The sequence below is a fragment of the Oncorhynchus clarkii genome, chromosome 26 (assembly GCF_045791955.1).
Source record: "Oncorhynchus clarkii lewisi isolate Uvic-CL-2024 chromosome 26, UVic_Ocla_1.0, whole genome shotgun sequence".
Lineage (NCBI taxonomy): Eukaryota > Metazoa > Chordata > Actinopteri > Salmoniformes > Salmonidae > Oncorhynchus > Oncorhynchus clarkii.
In genome coordinates, this window is record NC_092172.1 from 19,370,586 (window position 1) to 19,391,893 (window position 21,308).

Here is a 21,308-nt window from a genome sequence, read left to right on the forward strand (position 1 = left end):
TATGGTGATTGACTTTCGAAGGAACACTACCATGCACACACAATCACTGATAAAAGCTGAGCCCATTGAAATAGTGGAGTACAAATATCTTGGGCTAGTCATTGACAACAAGCTGTCCTGGGATCAGTGTACTGACACTATTTTAAAGAAAGGCCAACAGGGACTGTTTCCTACGGAAATTGCACTTTTGTAATGTTGACCTAACCATCGTGGTTCTCTTTTATGAATCATTATTTGAGAGCATTTTGTCCTACTGCTTGAACTGCTGGTTTGGGAATATCAAGGTTGCACCAAAAAATAGGTTGGGCAAAATAGTCAGGACTTGCGGAAAAAGCAAGGGGCAGCAACAGTAAGAACTGTCATCTTTCTACCTGGGCAGAGCTCTCCAGACTGCGAATGATATAGAGGTTGACTCTTCTCATCTACTCCACCCCGAATTCCAGCTCCTTCCCTCTGGCCGCAAGTACAGACTACCTAAGGTATAAAAAAAAATAGACAGGGCCAAGTACTCTTTTATTCCGAATGCAATTCTGTAATTTAACAAAATGTTGAACTAATTGCACTTTAACATGTAGCCCATTTTTACATTTTATTATGAAAATCCCCTTACCCAGCCTAGTTGCTTGTAAACATCCTTTGCTATTTTTTTTATATAAATTAGTTTTGTTATGTGATATGTTTTATGACTGCTGCAAAATGAATTGCCTCTCTGAGGACATTAACGTTTTCTGAACCTGAATAGTAATAACACTTCTTTGCAAATAATTGGAAAACCAGGGCCCTTATTACAGTGTAATTACATGTGTAATTACACTGTAAAAACCAATAGTGTAATAACAACATGTAACTGGTAGTAAATGCGGTCTGTAATTACAAAGGTGTAACAATGAATGCTTGTTACCATGCTTGCTACAAATGGGCAGGTTTCAACGAAATTCACAAACTTAATGTTTTGATCCTTCTCAGCTTCATCTGCTTCAGCAACAACTGTCACAAAGGTTGTGACCCCTTGGGGATGTGCTGTGTGTCTGAGAGATTATGCTCAATAGGCTCTAATTACACTGAACAAAAATATAAACACCACCTGTAAAGTGCTGGTCCCATGTTTCATGAGCTGAAATAAAAAGGTCCCTGAAATGTTCCATATGCACACAAAAAAGCTTATTTCTCTCAAATGTTGTACACAAATTTGTTTACATCCCTGTTGGTGAGAATTTCTCCTTAGCCAAGATAATTAATCTACCTGACAGGTGTGGCATATCAAGAAGCTGATTGAACAGCATGATAATTACACAGGCACACCTTGTGCTGGGGACAATAAAAGGCCGCTTTAAAATGTGCAGCTTTGTCACACAACACAATACCACAGACAAGTTTTGAGGGAGCGTGCAATTGGCTGTTGTCAAAGAATTTCATGTTAATTTCTCTACCAAAAGCTGCCTCCAATGTCGTTTTAGAGAATTTGGTAGTATGTTCAACCGGTCTCACAACCATAGACCACGTGCAACCACGCCAGCCCAGGACCTCCACATCCGGCGTACCACTGTAGTGTTGTCAGCAAACTTGATGATTGAGTTGGAGACATGCAGTCATGGGGAACAGGGAGTATAGGAGAGGTCTAAGCACGCACCTCTGTGGGGCCCCCGTGTTGAAGATCAGCGTGGCGGGGGTGTTGTTGCCTACCTTCACTACCTGGGGTCGACCCGTCAGGAAGCCTAGAACCAAGTTGAAAGTGTTCAGACCCAGGGCCGTGAGCTTAGTGATGAGCTTGGAGGGCACTATGGTGTTGAAGGCTAAGCTATAGTCAATGAACAGAATTCTCACATAGATATTACTCTTGTCCAGGTGGGATAGGGCAGTGTGCAGTGCAATGGTGAATGCGTCGGATCTGTTGGGGCGGTATGCAAATTGTAGTGGGCCTGGGGTGTCGGGTAAGGTGGAGGTGATATGATCTTTAACTAACCCCTCAAAGCGTTTCATGATGACAGAAGTCATTTAGTTAGAATACCTATGCTTTTTGGGGTACAGGAACAATGGTGGATATCTTGAAGCAAGTGGGGACAACAGACTGGGATAGGGGGAGATTGCATATGTCCGTAAACATTCCAGCCAGCTGGTCTACACATGCTCTGAGGACGCGGCTTGGGATGCCGCACGGCTGTGGCACCCTGTTGCTGGCTTGAATCTGCAGAACATTGTCTCAGGTCTGCCTTTGTGGAGTAGCAACTCATTAACCCCAATGCTCCTCAGATGTGAGGGACGTGGCTCTGGTCCCCAAATCTGTGTTCATAACCAAGTGGTAAGGTGCTAATTACTAGTTGTGAAGTTGTGAATACCTGTTGGATGCATTCATGTGCTTTGAACTCGTTGAGAAACGGCGATTGGTTAATGGCCAAAAAGCTGCATCAACCATAAACAAAAAATACAGCTATCATGCTTGTAAACAATTATAGTGTTAAAAAACCATATTGATAGATTGCCTCTTGTGGTGAATACCACCTTCCCACTTGGTTATGAACGCAGTCAGCTGCAGGATTCAGATACCCTTATCATGAAAAAGATGGACTTTTGGGCATTTATTGTTACGGTGATAAACTGCACTTCAGGAGTGGTAAAGAACTCGTAAGGATTGCTATTATCGTAGCGGAAGCTGAAAGAATCTTGGAGTGAGGGATGTAAAGGGTGAAGGGCTGCATGAAGTACTGGCAGGAGCATGGCATCCTCTCAGGTCCCCGGATCTGTGTAGGGAACTGAGTATTTTTTGTTTTGTTTTGTATGCTGTTTTCGGACGTTAGAGGGCATTAAAAGTTTTGTTTTCCCATTTCCGTTTTGGATTTGTTTTCTGAGTAAGCTTGACCCTAATCCAATACAACTTTTCAGGATGCAGTCCCCCTTAAAACTCCACCAAAGAAGAAGGTTGTGAATGCAGCATTTTTAAAGGTAGACTCAGTGATGTGACATAGATGCAGAAAGTAAACAGTTTAGTGGATCAATTTCAGCAACAACTAAGATGCAGCTCGTGGCAACATCGTGCTGAAGCATTGGTAGTTTACCCAATAAATTACTTGGAGCTTGTATGTAGAGCGTGCTACTCTCTTTATTTATTTTTATAGTTGAATCTACCTTTAACACTAATTTCCTCACTCACGCAAAGAGACAAACACTCAAAAGGGGTTTAACCAATTCAAATTAAAAGGAGTCACTCAAATAAGTAAATAAGGTGTAAACCTAAATAGAGCACACATTAGGAGTAAATCAATATTTAAAGCACTTCTAAGTAAATAAATTCAAAATAAAGCACACATGAGGGAATAAAGAAAATTACTTCATTAGAGTCATAGGCACACATGACAGTTAGGGGAGACCAGGTTTGGCTGTCTCGGGGGTTGGTTGTCACAGTGCTTATACTCCCAATCTAGAGGTTGCTTTGTATGAATTCTTTAAAATAATTCATCCACCTGCTCGTCAATTCATGTCAGCGTGACAAAACATTGAGGTGAGGGAAATCTATGTGTTTTTCATCGGTGAAAATGTTATTATGGCCGTATCCATGAACAATTATGTTTGTTGACAAGAGGAAGAGGAGAACTATTTTTCAAACCTATTTCTGAGTTGCTAGGACAAGCCATGTGGTAACTAGCATCATAGTTAGCATTTTTGCTCAGTTAGGGATGGTTGTCACATTGAATTTGGCGTTCAATGTCACTATCAACTCCATTCTAACTATTTGGAGGGTTGGTTGTCACAATCTAACCCATTATAACAACATTATTAGTGGACATTGCCATTGCCAGTATATAATAAATCCTGAGCTCCATTCTGGGCTTGTGCTTTAAAGAGCTCCCTTTGTTGCCTCTCTCTCACACACATATTTTTTCTGTCACACACCTACACACGCAAACATGCATGTGCAAACACACATTCACACACAAATTTACTCAAAATGTAATATGCTGTTCTCAATGAATAAAATGCTGAATTTTGTTAGGAATATTTTTTCGATTTATAAGACTGTATGGTATAGGCTATTGCTTAAAACCTCTTAAGGATCGGACCCTTTTTTTTCCAATTTTCGCCTAAAATGACATACCCAAATCTAACTGCCTGTAGCTCAGGACCTGAAGCAAGGATATGTACTAACCCCGTAGAGGTTAATTTCTTGTTACAAAAGGAATAAGCTACCAGCAACATTGTGACAACCAACCACATTCTGTGTGACATTCAACCCTGCTAATAACTCCATGTTTGAATAAGGAGGATAAAAATGGTCCCCATTTCAACCCAAGAACTTGGTCTTTCTATTGATGTTGAAAAGATTATTGTAAGGGATGCCTGAAAATACACACAAAAGTAAAAAGTGTGACAACTTCAACCCCGGTCCCGGTCTCCCCTACAGCCTTGATAGTCTGTACTGACTTGTGTTTGAACAAAACTTTTTGATTGGAATAGTTTTCCAAGCAACAAATTGTGATAACTGTGCAAGGGGGTGAATCAGGGTGGCACTTTACAAGACTATCAAGTAGGTCCCAACATTAATACGGAATTCAACCATGTTCAAAATGTGTTGAATTTAGAAGATTCATTAAATGTATTGAACTTATTAGAAAATCTATTGATCTACACAAGTTTTTCACAAGATATGAAAATAATGCATCAGTGATTGGTATTTCTAGTAACTTTTTGAAGAAGCAACAGCATGGGAATGCCTGTCTGTGTGGTGCTTGCTTGTCCATCACTTTGTGTAGACAGTTAGCCAGTTCGCTCGACCTAATTCATGGCTTCCTCGTGCATAAAGGTGGTCAAGGTCAGAATATGGCTTATCTGTAGACACACCGGTCTGCCACACCTTAATTTATTAGATCTCCACCTTGAAAGAAAAGCGGGGGTGAACAGCATGCTATTTTCATGTTTAAGTTCAAGGTCAGAATATGCATATGGAGAAAAGTGCATAAAAATAAATAAAATTCCATTTATGGCTTAACTCAAGCCGGAATCAGGCCTTAGGTGCGCAATTAAAGGAATCTACACAAAAAAGAAATCTACACAAAAAAAATCTACATTTTTTACATTTTTTTATTTTCCTTTTGATTTGATTGATGCATTGACATGGACTCAGAACATCCAATGATGATGTTTCTCTATAAATAATTGGAATTTTGAGAGTAAATAACTGAATCTGAAACTAGAAAAAATAAAACAGGGAAACTCAATTTGGGAAAAATCTAAACGGAATTGGGGAGAGGGTATGACATATTTAGTATGACAATTGGTGTGTTGTGTTCTTCAGTCTTTGAATATTAGTCACTCATCATCAGCTCCTTCAGTCCTTTAACCCCCTCCCTCATACTCGCACTCAAAATGTTCTCCTTCTTTATATACTGGCTCATTCTTATTTTATTATGAGGAAGAGGCCCTCTCATTGTGTTGTTGTCTCTTTTGGATGGGGATGTGAGGTGGGAATTTCTAGTTTTGGTTTTGGAAGGAGAAGGGGGGCATCTGATTGGGTGTACTCTCCAGATACCCTTGTTCCCCCTTAGTCTCTCATCCTCTGTCCCATAGGGGCCAAATGCTCTGTGGGTTGTCCTGGGCACCGTTAGCCTTTTGTCTGTCAAACAAAGCCCCCCCCCCCCCCCCCCCCCAACAGGGCAGGGACAGCACAGCGGCCTGGGCTTTCATGTTGTTCATTGTGCATTCATAGCATACGGCTGTCCCTGACCCCCAATGCACCCATTTCCACACAACTAATGCATCAGGGGTTGTCTCTCCAATGTGACCCTCAGACCAGCGTTTAAATAATTTCGACCTTGGCTTGATCCAATACTCTGACCGTAACTGGTCCATGTTATGTGAAAAACGTGGGTTTAATTCCTGCGAAGATCACATAAAAAAAATACAAATAATTAGGCACACTGTCATACATGTCGCTCTGGATAAAGATAATCTGTTAAGTGGCGTGTAGTAAACTGAACTAAATAGTAACATAGTATTTTATTGTGCTGCCCCTGCATCTTGAAGCATTGCTACATTTTGGCCTCCATGCTGAATTGGGGTGAGAGGGATGCTACCCCAATTGACTGTCCTACTCCAGTCTTCTCTGTCTGGGCTGGGCCGCCTGGGAAAGCTTCTTTGTGGGTTTATAACCACTGTAGACAGAAATAGGTCAGGCTGTAATTTTGGAAGGGAGATGCCCCTTTTGGCCCCTCCCCACCTTGTGCCCCTTTGTGTTTAACCATCACACCTTTAGCCTCTGATCCAGTGGTAGGATGCAGAAGTAAAGCACACACATGCACACGCACACTTACACACACAAAAACACACACATTTTAAATACTTTATTTGAATCCACAAAATACATTACAATCCAAAGGCCACACTGTCAGTTAAAGTACAAGGCCAAGACTGTCAAACTCACACACACGCACACACACACACACACACACACACACACACACACACACACACACACACACACACACACACACACACACACACACACACACACACACACACACACACACACAAAATCTTAATCCTAAAGCTAACCCCTATGCCTAAAATAGGCTTTTTCCTTATAGGGACCTGGGAAATATCCGTACGAGGGAGAATTTTCCTTGTTTTACTATCCTTGTGGGGACTTTTGGAGATTTCTGGTATCCATGATTTCTGGTCATTTCAATCTTACGCTTGGGTACTTTCTAAAAACACTGCACTTCAGTACAAGTGACTTTTTGTAGAATGTATGGAGAACATTTTCGCTAACCCTAACCCTTTTCCTGGCGTCAACCTAATTCTCCTAAACTTCTACATTAATTCTCCTAACCTGTTACGGAAAAGTCGTAGCTGTATCGAAGTGGCATGTTTTTAGGGAATCTACTTACACATGAGTGACTCATAGAGGGTAGGGGCTTTGCAGAGTAGTGGAAAAGAGTCCTTGACTTGTCAAAATTATTTCTGCTAATAAACTTTTTTGTGGGTGTATGGTTTATTGTTCATTCTCTATATTGTTCCAAAAATGTGAATGTCATCTTGACATTGTTCTGAAAGACATTCTAATACCGTGTTTTATTCAAGACACTGGGTCAATATACACTGAGTGTACAAAACTCCCCCCCATCGGGACATGGACTCCACCAGGTATCGAATGTTGACTCCAATGCTTCCCACAGTTGTTTCAAGTTGGCTGCATGGTGGACAATTCTTGATACACACAGGAAACTGTTGAGCGTGAAAAACCCAGCATGGTTGCAGTTCTTGACACAAACCGGTGTGCCTGGCACCTACTACCATAACCTGTTCAAAGGCACTTAAATATTTTGTCCTGCCCATTCACCCTCTGAATGGCACACATACACAATCCATGTCTCAATTGTCTCAGGGCTTTAAAAAAACTTACTTAACGTCATCTACACTGATTGAAGTGAATTTAACAAGTGACATCAATAAGAGATCATAGCGTTCATCTGGATTCACCTGGTCAGTCTATGTCATGGAAAGAGTAGGTGTCCTGCATGTTTTGTACACTCAGTGTATATTACAATATCGTTTCATTTTGCGCTGTATCGTGATACTCTTCTATATGTGACGCTCCCTAACGCTAACGTGATTTCATTGGCTATCTCCTGCGTCGCTCCATGCCCGGTTCGCTGTCAAGTTCGCTGTAAGCGAGATATTCGTGAACAGGAAGAAAAATGCATTGGTTCTGTTGGATGAAAGATGCAGTAGGAGGGAGTTTTTAAACTGCCTTTCGAATATTAGTTAAGTAAATGCCCTGAGTAATTGCTTGCTTACAATATATCGATGAAACAAACTCAATTTGAATAGTATACCAACGCTGCTTTGAGGACAACTCATTGGTAAGTACATACGACCATCCATCAGGACACTCGTGACAGGAGATAGCTAGGTACTGTACTGTAGCTAGCTAACTTTATCTAGTCTATTGCTAATCGGGTGAGTTAGTTATCTTGCCACCTAAATGAACGTTTAGTTAACGAGAGCCAGTTAGCCACTAGCCATCGTTGTTTTAGTTATAGTTATATGCATGTACCTATTGTACAGGTATCTAATGTACACTACCTAGCTAGCTACCTTGTTGTGCTAACTACTGTAGTTAGCTAACGTAACTATGGGTGGTTGGCCAAAGTTGCCAAGCCAATCCAGTGGCGGAGGTCTAATCGAAACCGGCATTTACTGCTAACTTGTTATTTTGCACTCATACACAATCTGATCAAATCAAATTGGAGTAGGGACTCTAAAATATATAACTAGTTACTCCACTCTAGCTTCGTCTCCGTATGCAATGCATACAGCAGGTTATGGTACAGTGAGTAGTTGTGTATTTTTCGTTTAACTTTACCGTGGTGTCCTCACTTTGCAGACGCTCCCTACGCTTGAAACCATCCCTGCTTTCAGCCCTCCTCCAACGGCTCGAGCACAGGGCCTCGTTGCTGGGTGGCTGCTTACTGTGTTTGGGCTCACGGGGAGGCGAACTGGACCGACCACTGACCCGGTGTCGGCACAGCCTTTCTAGGGTTGCAACTATCCCTGCGGTTGCACTGGACTAGGACGGTCGAGGGCATAGGCCCAGTGCTTTACAGCATTTAGGGAAACCTCCCATTCACTATATCATCCAACCGATTCAGACTGGTTATGGAGCTCGAGGTGAGCCGAACCGAGCTGGAAGGTTCCGACGCTCCCCAGTCTCAGAGACACGAGAGGAGCCTCGGACTTCTCACCACGAAGTTCGTTACTTTGCTGCAGGAAGCGGAGGACGGGGTGCTCGATCTTAAAGTAGTGAGTGATGGGCTGCATCTCTTTTGACTGTCTGACTGTGAGAATTGTTAGCTATGGTTTGTTTATGTTTTAGTATGATCGCAGTCTCCAATTGTATAACCTATATAAGTCTAAGCACTGCCATGTTTGATTGATATTGATTGCTACATTGTGTTGTAACAGATGTGCAACATACTCCGAGGAGATGCATGTGGAATATGACATGCACTCAGACACCCACACCAGGGTTTCCATTAGAAAAATGTGTCCGGGAAGATTTTAATTACAATCTAGTAGGTGTTGACTAGCACTGTCATGCTTAAAGGGATACTTCGGGATTTTGACAATGAGGCCCTTTATCAACTTCCCCAGAGTCAGATGAACTCGTGGATAACATTTGTATGTCACTGTGTCCAGTATGAAGGAAGTTGGATGTAGTTTTGCGAACCAATGTTAACTAGTGTTAGTTAGCGCAATGACTAGAAGTCTATGGTATCTGTTATCAACTTCCTTAACTGCAAGCAGAGACATTAAAATGGTATCCACGGGTTCAACTTACTCTGGGGAAGTAGATAAAGGGCCTCATTGCCAAAATCCAGAAGTATCTCAATAAATGGCAAATGCAAGGCATGCTTCAATTATCAGTTGAGAAATAGAGCTATTTTTAATCATGACCATTAAAACCTTTTTTTAACATGGGATTACATTTGGAATTGTTGCGCAATGACACTCCAGAAACAACGATCTGAGGATCTGCAGCAGCAGGTCTAGCGCTGTCTGACAAGTAATATTCTGTTAAAAAATTGGCTCTGTATGCTGTGCACGTGTAATAAATAAAATGCATGTCGACTAACGAAAATACACACGCCCCAATTTAATTACACAACATTTTGTAAATTGAAGCTGCACTATGCAGAAATCAATCCCCCGTTTCCTGGTTGCATAAACTGAAATTAGGCAAACAATTGGAATTTCTGTGACAAAACAAGCAAGTACCGTGTGGGGAATCATTCTGCCATCTAAACAGCTATGATATATATTTTCCATAATGAAAAATATTGTATTTTCAGCTGTTTGAAGCTGGTGTACAAAACTGAAAGTAAAATATGCAAAAACGAAACTTAAGAACAATAAGCATAGAAATAGCTCACATAGAACAGATCTACCGCATCTTAAACTTGCTTTCAACAATGACCGATCTGTAACTCACATTTCTATGTGGATTTGGTCGTGTTGCCCAAAAATTACATATTGCAGCTTTAGCCTATAGACCGATAAGCATGACAGTCAAATGTATTTCCATCAACTGATATTTCCATCAACAAATAAACATTTATTATTTGTAATGGGATTGTTTTTTTCTCACGGTCAAATTGACCAGCAACAATTTTATTTATCGGCTTTTCATGTTTTTATTGGCCAAAAGCCAGCAATTACACATGCACTGTGATCGTGATGATTTATACTCTAAAATAAAATAGAAGCTTAAACTCTAATATAAAACTATGTGTAAAACTGTTTTATATTATCTAGGTTAATGTCAGTAAGGAGTTTGAGGAATAAAAGAGGGTAAAACACAGAAAGAGTGTGTGTGTAAAAGAGACGAGCCGTGTCTCATCGCTCAGTGGGTGGCTGTGTCACGGTCTGTCATTATTGTCCGCATTGTTTAGTCCCCCCTCTGATAGGCTCATAGGGTTGTGACCTCTCCTATTATTGGCTACCAGGGCTATGACCCATCCAGTGATTGGTTGACAGGCCCCTGTCTCACAGGCTCTGACCTTTTGTTATTTAACCCCAGGGATATACATTTCCCTCTAAGGAAAATAGCCTTGGTAGGGACATTTGAGTGCTTGCATTTTAAAATCATTCATTAAGTTATTTTGCTTCTGATGAGAGAGGGTGTACTTTGACAGTTGTGTTGTGAGTAATGTTGTTTCTTCTGCTCTTGTAGGCAGCAGACACCCTGGCCGTCAGACAGAAGAGGCGCATCTATGACATCACCAATGTACTGGAGGGCATCGGCCTGATCGAGAAGAAGTCCAAGAATAGTATTCAGTGGAAGTGAGTGTACTTTCGCGCGCTTGTATGTGTATAGGTATGCACACAGTATGTGCTTACATTTCTGTACACTATCTGTCTAAGGGGAGTTGGGCCAGGCTGTAACTCAAGGGAGATTGGTGACAGGCTGATTGACCTGAAGTCGGAGCTTGAAGATCTGGATATGAGGGAAAGTGAGCTGGACCAGCAGAGGGTGTGGGTCCAACAAAGCATCAAGAACGTGACCGAGGACACACACAATAGTCCATATCCTTACTATGTACCCACATACTCATACCTACACCAACATCTAAATTGTTACCCCCAACCTAACCTTAGATAGGTGTCCATGACAGTCCACACCAGTAGAAAAGTATAGAAAAAGAGCTGCAGCTCTGTCTTGTCTGTACAATAGCAGAGGATACACTTGCCAGCATTAACACTGTTATAATACTCTGTTAAGGTGTGTGTCTGACCTTAACTCTGACCAACTCTGGCCTATGTTAATCATGAGGACATCTGCAGCTGCTTCAAAGGTGATACCCTCTTGGCGGTGCGTGCTCCCTCTGGTACGAAGCTGGAGGTGCCCATACCTGAAGCTGTAAGTTCGATTTGTTTCTGCCTCCTCCCCCCCCTAGTCAGTCCGTCAGTCTTCTCAGGGTGAAAAGTAAGTGTGTGTGTGTCTGTGTGTGTGTGTGTTTGTCTCCACTTTTAGGTTCAAAATGGTCAGAGGACATATCAGATCCATCTGAAGAGCGCTGCTGGGCCCATTGATGTTCTTCTCATCAACAAGGACCCAGTTAACTCAACCCCCGTGGTGCTGCCAGTCCCGCCCCCTGAGGAAATGCTGCAGAACACCAAGTCTGCTGCAGCCTCTGTAGACACAACCATTAACACACCCACTCACACATTTGTCAAGACCACCCAGAGTCTGGCCACCGGCAAGCCTAAACCCCTTTCAGCAGCTAAGCCATCAGGTGACCTCACTGTTATATCTCTCATGGTCTATGAAAGTGTTTTGTCTGCTACTCTCAATACAATATCATTGAATTGTCCCATGTCTACATCTGTATTCATGTCTTTCTCTATCCCTACCTACCAGACACCTCCAGCACTGAAAAACCTGCTCAGCAACCACCATCATTGGACACTCGGTCCCTCCAGTCTTCTGCTTCATTGGGCAACAACTTGACTGTCTTTGAACCAATCAAATCCGATTCATCTGACTGTGAGTTAGAATTCAATATGATATGAATATGACTTAAGTTTTTATGCATGCTGGCTTTCCCCTGCACCTCCCTCCGTGCTACTTCATGATCAAACAATTAGCTTAGAATGCCGTTAGAGATAAATTATCTAAGTTTTAGGTTGTTTTTGAATAACCTTAAAACATGATAGGCCTAAGGTAATAATGAGAGGTAGAACAAATAATAACAAGATAGAAAAATCTAATGAGTAGTTTGAACAAACATTACAGTTGAACAAAGCTTAGTCTATTATAAAATAATGCATTATTTCTGTTGTGAACTAAACGGCTTAAAGCCAAATCCCACTAATTAAAATAGCCTATCAAAAGCATGAAGTTAAAATTATGAATACAATTAACCAAATAGGCTATTCTAATGAAGTGTTTAAAGTCCTAAAGTTGCAGCTTTCAAATGCGAACATCTGTGAAAGGCAGTCTATAGGCGAGTCTCTGTCACAGTTTTATTTTAAATAACAAATGTTACAGGCAACAAGAAGTCAAATTGAGGAAACAATATCAAGATGGAAAAATGTAATGAAGTCAAAAGAACTTACAGCCTATCAAAGCTTATGAATGAAATAATGTGTAGAGTAAGTCAATTTCCATAGCCTATAATTAGCAATGTAGTCTACAACCTACCTATACAACATATAGAAAGAAACCTAGGCCTAATAAGGGAGGAAGATTAGGCAAAAAAATGTGACTCATTTAATAATTATCCAGTTATGAGGACAGCGGCGTTACATGCTCTGCAGCTGAGCCGTTGATCATTTACAACCCATCACATGACACACAGCCAGCGAGGATCCTTAACTGTCACTTGCACTTTGGCACACAGACTAAGGCTGAGCGATATCAAATGAATTAGATAAATTCTAATTTATGTTTTTGCGCAATATTTCAAATGCCTGTATCGCGGAATATTTTTTTTTAGTGTGTATGTTCGCTTGTTCTCATGTCTTTTTGGTTCCGTCTCCTTCACTCCTTCTGTCCTGTGTGCACCTTCCCATTTACACCAGAGATCTATATATAATGACAAGATTCTCATGTCTCTGCCTCTTCCTCTCTATTTACACACACACACACCAAGCCCCTCCCCCTGCCACTCAGAACATCAAAGATGAGAGATCACTTCTTCCTCTCTGACAAACAGGTTTCAACTCGTTATTTGAATTTTGATCCAACAGAATGGGTCATATGGACACCAAAACACATTGAGACATTATTTTACTGTAATAGAGGAAGTTAACCTTTCTTATCTCTCAACTGCTCAAGTTGCTCACAGAGCAGACACTACTAACAGGAGTATCAATGAACATTGGTTCTGGAAAATGAATGCTCTGTTTGTCACGCACGCATTGCGGTACCACGTACAACTAGCAGCATTTTAGTCAAAGATTGTTATGCTAGCTGTCTAATTTGTTTGAGACCTGTGTTAATGTTCTATAATGCCTGCTACAAGAAGTTAGTCATTATTAGTGAATGTGCATTATACATGGTTCTGGTTAAATTAGTACAAACAGGCCATTTTCATAGACTGACTTGAGAGCCAGATTAGTGATTATTGCAAAAAAGCAGGTTAAATGATTTAGATTAAGTTAATATTGTGTTCTATGGTTGTGGAAGGTGTATTTTTAGACTAGGTATAATTTCACAAGCCCTGAATCCATTTGGATTATTACTGAGTTGTTGAAATGCAGTGTATTTGCCCTTTAATTGTACAACAAAGCTTATTTAATGAAAACATCAACAACAACAAAATCAACAAATATATATTGTGAATCGCCCATAGATAGGTTTGAAAGAATCGGGAGATGATTTTTAGGCCATGTCGCCCTGACCTAAACACACCCCTTTCGTGCCAAAGCTCCGACCTAGAGGAATACACTACTAAAATAGATTTGGCTCCAATGTATATTTTATCATGATTCCTCTCGCTTGTGGTCCTTTTTAGCAGTCTTTTTTTTTTTTTTTTTTTTTAAATAATAATAATAATAAATAAATACAATTGTGGGGTTGGCCATTAGGGGGCGATACCATCGCACATTATAATGTTTTATGGGTACTTAATCACGATAGGACAAAGGTTGACCGCCCAACCATAAGCAGGAATGTGATGGAGGGAGATAAACCTTGGCACTGGGCTAGTGTTCCAACGGTCTCTCTCTCACACGTACAGTACCAGTCAAGTTTGGACACACCTCTTCATTCAAGGGCTTTTCTTTATTTTAACTACTTTCTACATTGTAGAATAATACTGAAGACATCAAAACTATGAAATAACACATATGGAATCATGTTATATCCCAAAAAAACTGTTAAACTAATCAAAATATATTTTATATTTGAGATTTTTCAAAGTAGCCACACTTTGCCTTGACAGCTTTGCACACCCTTGGCATTATCTCAACCAGCTTCATTAGGCAGTCATCTGGAATGCATTTCAATTAACAGGTCTGCCTTCTTAAAACAGAATTTGTGGAATTTCATTAATTCCTTCTTAATGCTTTTGATCCAATCAGTTGTTGTGACAAGTTAGGCGTATACAGAAGATAGCACTATTTGGTAAAAGACCAAGTCCATATTATGGCAAGAAACGATAGTCCATCATTACTTTAAGACATGGTCAGTCAATCCAGAAAATGTCATAAACTTTATTCAAGTGCAGTCGCAAAAACCATCAAGCGCTATGATGAAACTGGCTCTCATGAGGCCCGCCAAAGGAAAGGAAGACCCAGAGTTACCTCTGCTGCAAGATGGGCTCCCGAGCGGCGCAGAGTCACTGCATCTCAGTGCTAGAGGTGTCACTACAGACAAATTGGTTAGAATCCAGGCTGTATCACAACCGGCTGTGATTGGTAGTCCCATAGGGCGGCGCACAATTGGCCCAGCATCGTCCGGATTTGGCCAGTGTAGACTGTCATTGTAAATAAGAATTTGTTGTTAAGTAACTTGCTTATTTAAATAAAGGTTAAATAACTCTAATGAACTTATCTTTTGTTTTAACTGCACCTCAGATTGCATCCCAAATAAATGCTTCACAGAGTTCAAGTAACAGACACATCTCTACATCAACTGTTCAGAGGAGACTGTGTGAATCAGGCCTTCAGGCCTTCATGGTCGAATTGCTGCAAAGAAACCACTACTAAAGGACACCAATAAGAGGAATAGACTTGCTTGGGCCAAGAAACACGAGCAATGGACATTAGACCTGTGGAAATATGTCCTTTGGTATGATGAGTCCAAATTTGAGATTTTTGGTTCTTACTGTGTCTTTGTGAGATGCAGAGTAGGTGAATGGATGATCTCCACATTTGTGTGGTTCCCAAAGCATGGAGGAGGTGGTGCGGGGGTGTTTGCTGGTGACACTGTCAGTGATTTTATTTAGAATTCAAACCACACTTAACCAGCATGGTGTTAGAGTTGCGTAAATTCGAATCAGGTATCAGGATAAATATAACAATGAGTCACCAATTGTATACTATGTATTTTTTATTAGCTAAGTAAAAAATGGCGGGGCCTCCCGGGTGGCGCAGTGGTTAAGGGCGCTGTACTGCAGCGCCAGCTGTGCCATCAGAGTCCCTGGGTTCGCGCCCAGGCTCTGTCGTAACCGGCCGTGACCGGGAGGTCCGTGGGGCGACGCACAATTGGCCTAGCGTCGTCCGGGTTAGGAAGGGATTGGTCGGTAGGGATCTCCTTGTCTCATCGCGCACCAGAGACTCCTGTGGCGGGCCGGGCGCAGTGCGCGCTAGCCAAGGTTGCCAGGTGCACGGTGTAGCCTCCGACACATTGGTGCGGCTGGCTTCCGGGTTGGATGGCGCTGTGTTAAGAAGCAGTACGGCTGATTGGGTTGTGTATCGGAGAACGCATGACATTCAGCCTTCGTCTCCCGTACGGGAGTTGTAGCAATGAGACAAGATAGTAGCTACTACAACAATTGGATACCACGAAATTGGGGAGAAAAAGGGGTAAAATTAAAAAAAATGGCAAATGCAACTTTCGTATATACGGGCTCACTGTAATACCACGCAGGGCAGAACAGAGAACTGACAGGATGTATGTAAACAGTGTTCTTATACTGGATAGGCCAACAGACAGGTTGGAACTATCACAGTAGAGGCTGGGCGTAGTTTGAACTTGCTCAGCAGGCGCTCAGGCATGTCCCCGCCTCTTGGCGCTTCTTGGAGTCCTCCCTCCGTCGATGTATAGATTCCTACTGTTCTGGTATCACCCCCTAGTTATAACAGTTGCTCAGTTCCTACTATTGTGTTGTTCAGTATTTTTCCATCTCAGTTAAACCTCGTGATGACCACCCCTCCCTATCACAACTTTGTAAGATACAGCAAGTCACACCATGTGCTCAATATTGTTACATACAAACACAAGGACAAAGCATCTGCTGGGCTGTTATCTACAGTTTTGCAACATGCAGGTCACACCATGTTACTCAGTTCTTGTCACACACACACAAACAGGCAAGTAGATGTAGCAAGCAGTTGTTTACTCTCATGATGATGTTCCAGTGCACAAATGCAGATACCTCACACAACCGACATCAGATAATATTTAATCATATATATATATATATGGTTATGGCTATAATGCAAAATATAGAATCCCACAATGGCTACCACAGCATTCTGCAGCGAAACGCCATCCCATCTGGTTTGGGCTTAGTCCCACTGTCATTTGTTTTTCAACAAGACAAAGACCCAACACACCTCCAGGCTGTGTAAGGGCTATTTGACCAAGAAGGAGAGTGATGGAATGCTGCATCAGATGACCTGGCCTCCATAATCGCCCACCTCAACCCAACTGAGATGGTTTGGGATGAGTTGGACTGCAGAGTGAAGGAAAAGCAGCCAACAAGTGCTCAGCAAATGTGAGAACTACTTCAAGACTGTTAGAAAAGAGAGAATGCTAAGAGTGTGCAAAGGGTGGTTACTTTGAAGAATCTAAAATATATTTTGATTTGTTTAACACTTTTTTTTGGTTACTACATGATTCCATATGTGTCATTTCATAGTTTGTCTTCACTTTTATTCTACAATGTAGAAAATATATATATATATATATATATATATATATATATATATGAAATGCAACTTGAATAAGTAGGTGTCTCCAAACTTTGGACTGGTAATCTGCGTACATTGTTTATCTGTTTAGTAAGCACACACTTCCGACCACAGTGTTATTTTTTTACATTAAAACCCTGGCTATCCCCAATGCACTGTAACACAGGAAGCATCTGTGTGGCAACAAATGATGTACAATGCCTGCCTGCTATAGAAGTGTGTGTGTGTGTGCAAGCTGTTTTATTTTTGGTTGTTTAATAAATGTACACAGGAAAACGGTGTGTAACTTGGCTCTACTTTATAAAAACAACCTCTAATGTACTTGTATGGTGTCTCTTGTGCCTTGTGTTTTTCAGTGCTGGATTTCCCCAAATACTTTTCTGACATGTTTGACCCCGCTAAAGGTACTGTGTTTGACCCCGTGTGCATGTGTATCATGTCTTAAACTTTATTTAAATGTATCTGAACAGACCCTTGAACTTAATTTCCTGAAATAAAACGCATCATAAACTGTGACTTTGTGTACAGCAGACACTCTCTCACCTCTCTCTCTCTCTGTGTGTGTGTGTGTAGAGATGGTGAGTGCAGATCTACTAGAGGAACTTATGGCTTCAGAAGGTAAGAGTCTAAAATGGATTATGTTATAAACACCTTTACTTTGACTAGATGATTCCAGTTATTCATGTTTATATCCCACTTTCTCTCTCTCTCTACCAGTGTTCTCTCCACTCCTCCGCCTTTCTCCTCCCCCGGGTGACCATGACTACTTCTATAACCTGGATGAGAGCGAGGGCCTCTGTGACCTCTTCGATGTCTCCATCCTCAACCTTTGACCTATGAACCCTGCCACAAGGCCCACATGAAGAGACCATTTTTTAAAGAAAGCCAAGAACACTTTTTTAAAATACTTGTTTGAGTACTAACAAACAGGTCTATTTTTGGATTATTGTAATATAAGCTGAATTGATGAACAAACAGTTTTTGATAATTTTCATACTCATACCTTCATACTTTATTTTTGTTGCGTCCCCTTTGTTGATGTTTGAACAGGGAGAGGATGCAACTTACCATGGAGAGCAGCCCTCCCCTACAGGAATTATAAGCTTTAATGATGTCATGGAATATATTTTTTGATCTGTGCTACTGAAGTAACAGTGGATGTGTTTTTAAAAGTTGAGTTGTGCTCCATTTGGACCGAGTAAATATGGATTGGGTTGAGGTAAAGATAGCAACCCATTCATTTCCTCAAGGCAAAATCAACCACTACACCTAGGTACTTATGTACATCTGAAACGGTTGGATAGTAAGCAATATAGTGAAAATTCCATCTAGTCTTTTAGAGGGCTTGGTAGAGCTATTACCATATTGCAGACATATTTGATCATTTGAGATCTACATGGTGACTAAGGGTAGGAAGGGATAGGTGCTGTGAGGAGCTGCATTGTTTGTATTCTACTGTCAATAAGCAGTGAGGAGTGCAGCTACTCCATTGCCCACATAGTGGTGCTAGAGTCACAGCAGGAAGAGAAAATCAGCTCCCTCACCTGCTGCAACCTAGTCTCCTATGAGTCAGGCACACAAGACCAGCCACAACACTGACAACATGTAAATCCATTCAAAACCTTTACCAGTCCTAATCTTTTGACACTATTGATGAGGCTTACAGTTCTCTTCAGTTGCTGTTGCATTTTATATCTTGTCTGTTTCTCCCTCAGTGTGTGCATGTGGAGCACGTTTTTTGGGGTGTAATTTTCAAAATTCTCAACTCTGAATTCTATTGTAAAATACTCTTTATTTTGGTGTATTTTTCTAGTGAAATGACACTGTCAAGGACAGTACATACATATTTTGTCTGTCTCTTTTTTTTTAACATCCAGATCCAGATTCAACTATGATATGTGTTCGTTGAGCAGTAAATATTTTTCAAATTTAGTGTCAAATCTGCTGTTTAATTTGTGTTGTTTGGATTTATTGCATATTTATGTTTGTAACCTGCTCATGTTCTGACGAGTTAAGTTCACATCGTGGCAAACTGGAACCAGAAATGAGCATGGGAATTTTTGTCACCCCGGCCTATCAGTTCGAGACCGTATATTTTTGGTCAGTGTCTGTGAAATGGGATGGCAGCAAATAAGCATCATTATTGTGGGGGATAAATAGAGAGGCTGAACTATTCTGCAGGTGATATATTGGTTGTATACATAAATGTGTTTGAACTTTTTTATATTATCAGGCATATGCTAATTGTAATCCCCCTATCTCTACAATGTATAAGTTGCAGATTGACACTCACACACCCGTCTTTGTTATCATATGTGCAAACAACCTCAGTGTGTAGCCACAAATCCACTGAGTAAACCTGCCTATGTTTTTATAGGCTAAGTGAGGCTTAGAGGATATTTGTTTTACAAATGGGAAGTCACTCCTGATTACCTGTATGAATGAAAAATAATATATGAAAACTTTTTTGAATTTTGTATTTTTTTGCATCACACAACACACACTTTTGTCTACTTAGTTGACACCATGAGGAGCATAATATTATGGTATGTTGCTGGCAAGTGGTCAGTAGCTTCCAAACAGGGAGAGGCAATTTAGATTGAGTCAAGGATACAACCTTGGAGTTCAGTGGTATAAAAATTATTTCAAGTAGAATTTAAGTTGTTTTTTTGACAACTTTTACTTCAATACATTCCTAAAGAAAATAATGTACTTTTGGTCCATGCATTTTCCCTGACATCCAAAAGTACTCATTACATTGTGAATACTTAGCAGGACAGAAAAATTGTCAAATTCACTCACTTATCAAGAGAACATCCTGGTCATCCCTACTGCCTCTGATCTGGCGCACTCACTAAACTTAAATGCCTTGTTTGTAAATTATGTCTGTGTTGGAGTGTGCCGCTGGCAATTTGTACATTTTTTAAAACAACAACAAACCTTCTGGTTTCCTTAATATAAGCAATTTGAAATGATTTATAATTTTACTTTTGATACTTAAGTATATTTGAGCAATTGCATTTACCTTTGATACTTAAGTATATTTAAAACTAAATACTTTCAGACCTTTACTCAAGTAGTGTTTTACTGGATCATTCACTTTTACTTGAGTCATTTTCTATTAAGGTATCTTTACTTTTACTCAAAATGACAATAGGGTACTTTTTCTACCACTGTTGGAGTTCAATCTTTCAATTAATTCATGACCCGTTCAATTCTCCGAGTTGTAAGTGACTGCTTGCTAAATTCTTTAGGGCTATCTGACTGAAGGTGACAGACTGGCATTTGAGCTTGGCTGAAGCAGTGTAACTAAAGTAGCAGAGCTGTTTCACAATTGAAGAAATTAAACAAGTGTTTTTGTCCGCCTGCCAATCATGACGTAGTGGTAGTGGTGGTACAGAGAGTAGTGTATATGACCCAGTGATGCTCCCTGCCAGGCCCTAAAAATTGCCAAAGACTCCAGCCACCCAAGTCACAGACTGTTATCTCTGCTACCACATGGCAAGTGGTACCGGATCACAAAGTCTGAGACCAAAAGGCTCCTGAAAAGCTTCTACCCCCAAGCCATGAAACTGCAGAACAGTTAATCAAATGGCTACCCGGAATATTTACATTCACCCCCTGTGTTTTACACTGACTATCTTTCATTGACTCTATCCACACTCCTACTCTACTCACACACTCTCACATACTACACTTACATTCCAACACACACACACATGCATATTGACTCCACACACATGCTCACACAGACAAACTTTCACACTCTTTCACATACCCTGTTGCTACTCTGTTTATTAATCTGTCCTGATTGCCTAGTCACCCAACCCACATGTACATAATACATAAATGACCTCAACTACCTCGTACCCTTGCACATTGAATCGGTACCGGTACTCCTTGCACAGTATTTAGCCTCGTTATTGTTATTTTATTGCGTTAATATTAGCTTTTTTTATTTAGCTAATTAAGAGTTTCACGGTAAAGTCTACACCTGTTGTATTCGGCGCATGTGACAAATAACATTTAATTTGATGTGTATGAAATATAAGAGTCACTCTGCACGCTGTTCAGTCCGCTCTACAAGTAGGTTGAGCTGGAGAAATGGTTAAACTCAAACGTAACTCAACTTCCTGTGATCGGAACCCCTTTCTACTTGTTAGTGGTTCTTTTTT

At 40.8% G+C, this 21,308-nt stretch overlaps 1 protein-coding gene across 1 annotated transcript; it reads left to right on the top strand.

Moving 5' to 3' along the window:
- Nucleotides 1-7,633: 7,633 nt before the first annotated feature.
- LOC139384846 (transcription factor E2F4-like) lies at nt 7,634-19,595 on the top strand. The gene is made up of 10 exons (XM_071129742.1): nt 7,634-7,853; nt 8,378-8,793; nt 10,724-10,833; nt 10,915-11,076; nt 11,302-11,410; nt 11,525-11,786; nt 11,912-12,037; nt 17,490-17,537; nt 17,707-17,751; nt 17,851-19,595. Exons 2-10 carry the CDS (start codon nt 8,650-8,652, stop codon nt 17,964-17,966), a joined length of 1,122 nt encoding a protein of 373 aa, XP_070985843.1. The 5' UTR covers nt 7,634-7,853; nt 8,378-8,649; the 3' UTR covers nt 17,967-19,595.
- The last annotated feature ends 1,713 nt before the right edge of the window (nt 19,596-21,308 follow it).

Bases quoted from the DNA above. Each gene is read 5' to 3' on its own strand.
- LOC139384846 (XM_071129742.1), top strand. From the start codon at position 8,650: ATGGAGCTCGAGGTGAGCCGAACCGAGCTGGAAGGTTCCGACGCTCCC. The intron at 8,794-10,723 runs GTGAGTGATGGG...CTGCTCTTGTAG, and splicing joins GGGTGCTCGATCTTAAAGTA to GCAGCAGACACCCTGGCCGT. The intron at 11,077-11,301 runs ATATCCTTACTA...ACTCTGACCAAC, and splicing joins GAGGACACACACAATAGTCC to TCTGGCCTATGTTAATCATG.